A 2533-nucleotide genomic window follows, 5' to 3' on the forward strand; every position below is an offset into this window, starting at 1 on the left:
GTAACTGTTTTTCCCCAACGCTTGTCTTTGCAAATACAGCTGTCCCTCCCCCCCCCCCCCCAAGACACCCCAGGAACAGAGGAGCCCAAGGAGCACCAGAGCAGTTTTAACAGCAGCCCGTGGGCAGTAAGCTGTATCCCAGCTGGAGGGACGTCTCAGAAGGGAATGGCAACAGCCAGCCATGGGAAAAGGGGACAACGTGGGTCATCCAGACCCCTTTTCCTGGTCAAGGCTTTAGGGCAGGGAAGGAATCCCTGCATGGAGACAGCCCCTGGGGAACCAGCACCAAGGAGGCACCACGCACAAATGCTGGGCAGCACCAAGCGCATCTCCCAGAGGCTCCCTGGCCAGTGTTCTTGCTGGAGGGAGCCCCTCCATACCCCTTCCTCCTCCCAAGCCTTCCTGCACCCATGAGTCCTTACCGATCTGGTGCCAGCCAGCGAGGTGTACCGGGCCAGAGCCTGCTGCCAGGCGGAAGGTCACCGGAGGCTGCAGCTTGAAGTTGTCCAGGCTCAGCTGCAAAGGGACAAGAGATGGGACCGAGTTAGGGGCAGAGGCAAAAAGCACAATGTCCTGCGGTCCCCAGCACGGCACCTGGCCCAGTCAAACGTGTCCTTCTGAGGGTGTCTGCAGGCAGGCCAAGGCTACCCCGGGCATTTCCCCACGAGCTGCAGACCAGCTCATGGTCAGGATCCTAGGGGAAAGGTCCACAAACACCCAGAGATGTGCAGTTCCCTGCAGCCATCCCCACCCGAGTCTTCAAAACAACCTCTTACCAAGGGCTGGCATGATAACTTCAGATTTGCCACAGGCACAGCAATCTCCTGGTTCTCGTGGTTTCGCCCAACGACCTCCACCACATTGCACTCGTCCTTGGCACCGTCTGTGAGGCAGACCTGGGTGGGAGCAGCGATCGTGAACTACTGCTCTCCCAGGGGACACAGCAGGGACAGCCAGGGCTCTCCATAGGACAAGCAACCCACAGCAATGCTGTCAGCCTAGCTGCCGTGCAAGGCGTGAGGATGATGCTCCATGGAACAGGGAGAGCATGGAGCCCCCCCCCAGCAGTTGTCCCCTCACCACCTCCAGAGGGACTCTGTGCCTTCCCCAGCTGGGATAGCCGTTCCTGCAACCACCTCAAGAGATGGCACCTGGGCTGTGCTTTCTGCTGGTCTGACCCATGCTGGCAGATCTTGTGCTCCCAGGACAGAAAGGGAGCCCCAGGGAGAGCCAGGAATGAAGCCCTGCATCAACCTGGACTTGGAGAGCAACAAGCCAGGGACCCAGCTGGTGAGGGGGGGCCATGTTCTAGTGGGAGGCTCCAGCAAGGTCAAATAGAAGGAAAAAATACTTTCCTTCACCCTATTCCTCTGTTGAGCAGTCTCCTGATGCTGCTGGCTTTGCTCAAGCACTGCATAAATGTGACAGTCCCACGCCCTGCCCTGAGAGCAGCCAGTGCCGAGATCTCAGCCAAAGGAGTTCCCGGGTCCAGCCCGGCCAGGGAAGGGGGAATGAGCCTGGGAAAAGGGAATGAGCTGGGGGGTGGTGGTGGTGAGGCCGTGGGCCACCACAGGAGAGGGCAAGCACAGTTAATTCTCATTCCTCTTACCACAGACAGGGCCAAAATGTGGTCAGAGTCATCTTCCTCATCCACCTGAAACGTGTAGGATTTGGTACTGGCAGTCAGCTCACAGCCTGGAACGAGATCAGAAAAGCTGCAGCAGCCGTTGCGCAGCCCCAGGCACCACGGGCAAAGGGTTCCCAGGGTGAGCCCCGGCCAGGCACGCACACGGCACCCCTCAAACGCTTCATTTTCTCATGCTCAGGGTCAGCCCCAGGCCAGGGCACCCTGGGCGCCAGGATAAAGCATCCCCAAGAACTACGCACCTGGCTCAGCACCATACAGGGGCAAAACCTGGCATCCCCAAGTTGGGCTGTCATGAAACAGTGCCCAGGGGCGCTCAAGGTCCCCGAGGGCAGGCAGGGCAAGGCTCATCCCCTCCAGGAGCCAGGGAGCCCCAGCCAGGGCATGCTGCTCTGGGCAACAGGAGAGGGAGCACACGGAAAGGCAGCTCTACCCTCCCCGGAGTCAGCAAGATGTTTGCTCCGGCAGAAGTCTGGAGGCAAAGACAGGGAGCGTGAGACCTGAGTGATGAGGAACAACCAGAGAGGAGGATGATGCTGGGCCACGCTGCAGGGAGCTGGAGCCCCTCAAGACAAGTCTTGAGGCAGATTTTATTACATACTTCTCCAAACAGCTAAAAAAACCAAGGGAGAGGATGCAAAATCATGTCCTTGGCTCTTAGGACCAGGATTCGGCTGGCCATAGGGAGGAAGGGAAGGCAGAGTGCCCTGGGTGTGTTTCCTTATCACAGGATGATTCACTGACGTGAAGCAGATTGGAAAAACACAGACCTGAGCCCTGCATACCAGACCCGGCGTTTGCAACGGCGAGAGCGGAGTCAGCCCCAGCAAACACAGCCCGGGGCAGGACCGCGCTTATGTACCCAGCTCACCAGGGCAAGGACCAAAA

The 2533-nt window shown here is 58.9% G+C and overlaps 1 protein-coding gene across 1 annotated transcript in view; it reads right to left on the bottom strand.

Annotated features, from left to right (window-relative positions):
• The window catches only part of NPM3 (nucleophosmin/nucleoplasmin 3), an 11192-nt gene that overhangs the window by 4028 nt on the left and 4631 nt on the right, over positions 1–2533 (bottom strand). Inside the window, 3 exon segments of the mRNA XM_035893642.1 lie at positions 423–516; positions 777–896; positions 1610–1695. Of these exon segments, the coding sequence (XP_035749535.1) occupies positions 423–516; positions 777–896; positions 1610–1695 (300 nt within the window).

Source organism: Egretta garzetta, unplaced genomic scaffold, assembly GCF_000687185.1.
Source record: "Egretta garzetta isolate BGI_Z169 unplaced genomic scaffold, ASM68718v1 scaffold135, whole genome shotgun sequence".
Lineage (NCBI taxonomy): Eukaryota > Metazoa > Chordata > Aves > Pelecaniformes > Ardeidae > Egretta > Egretta garzetta.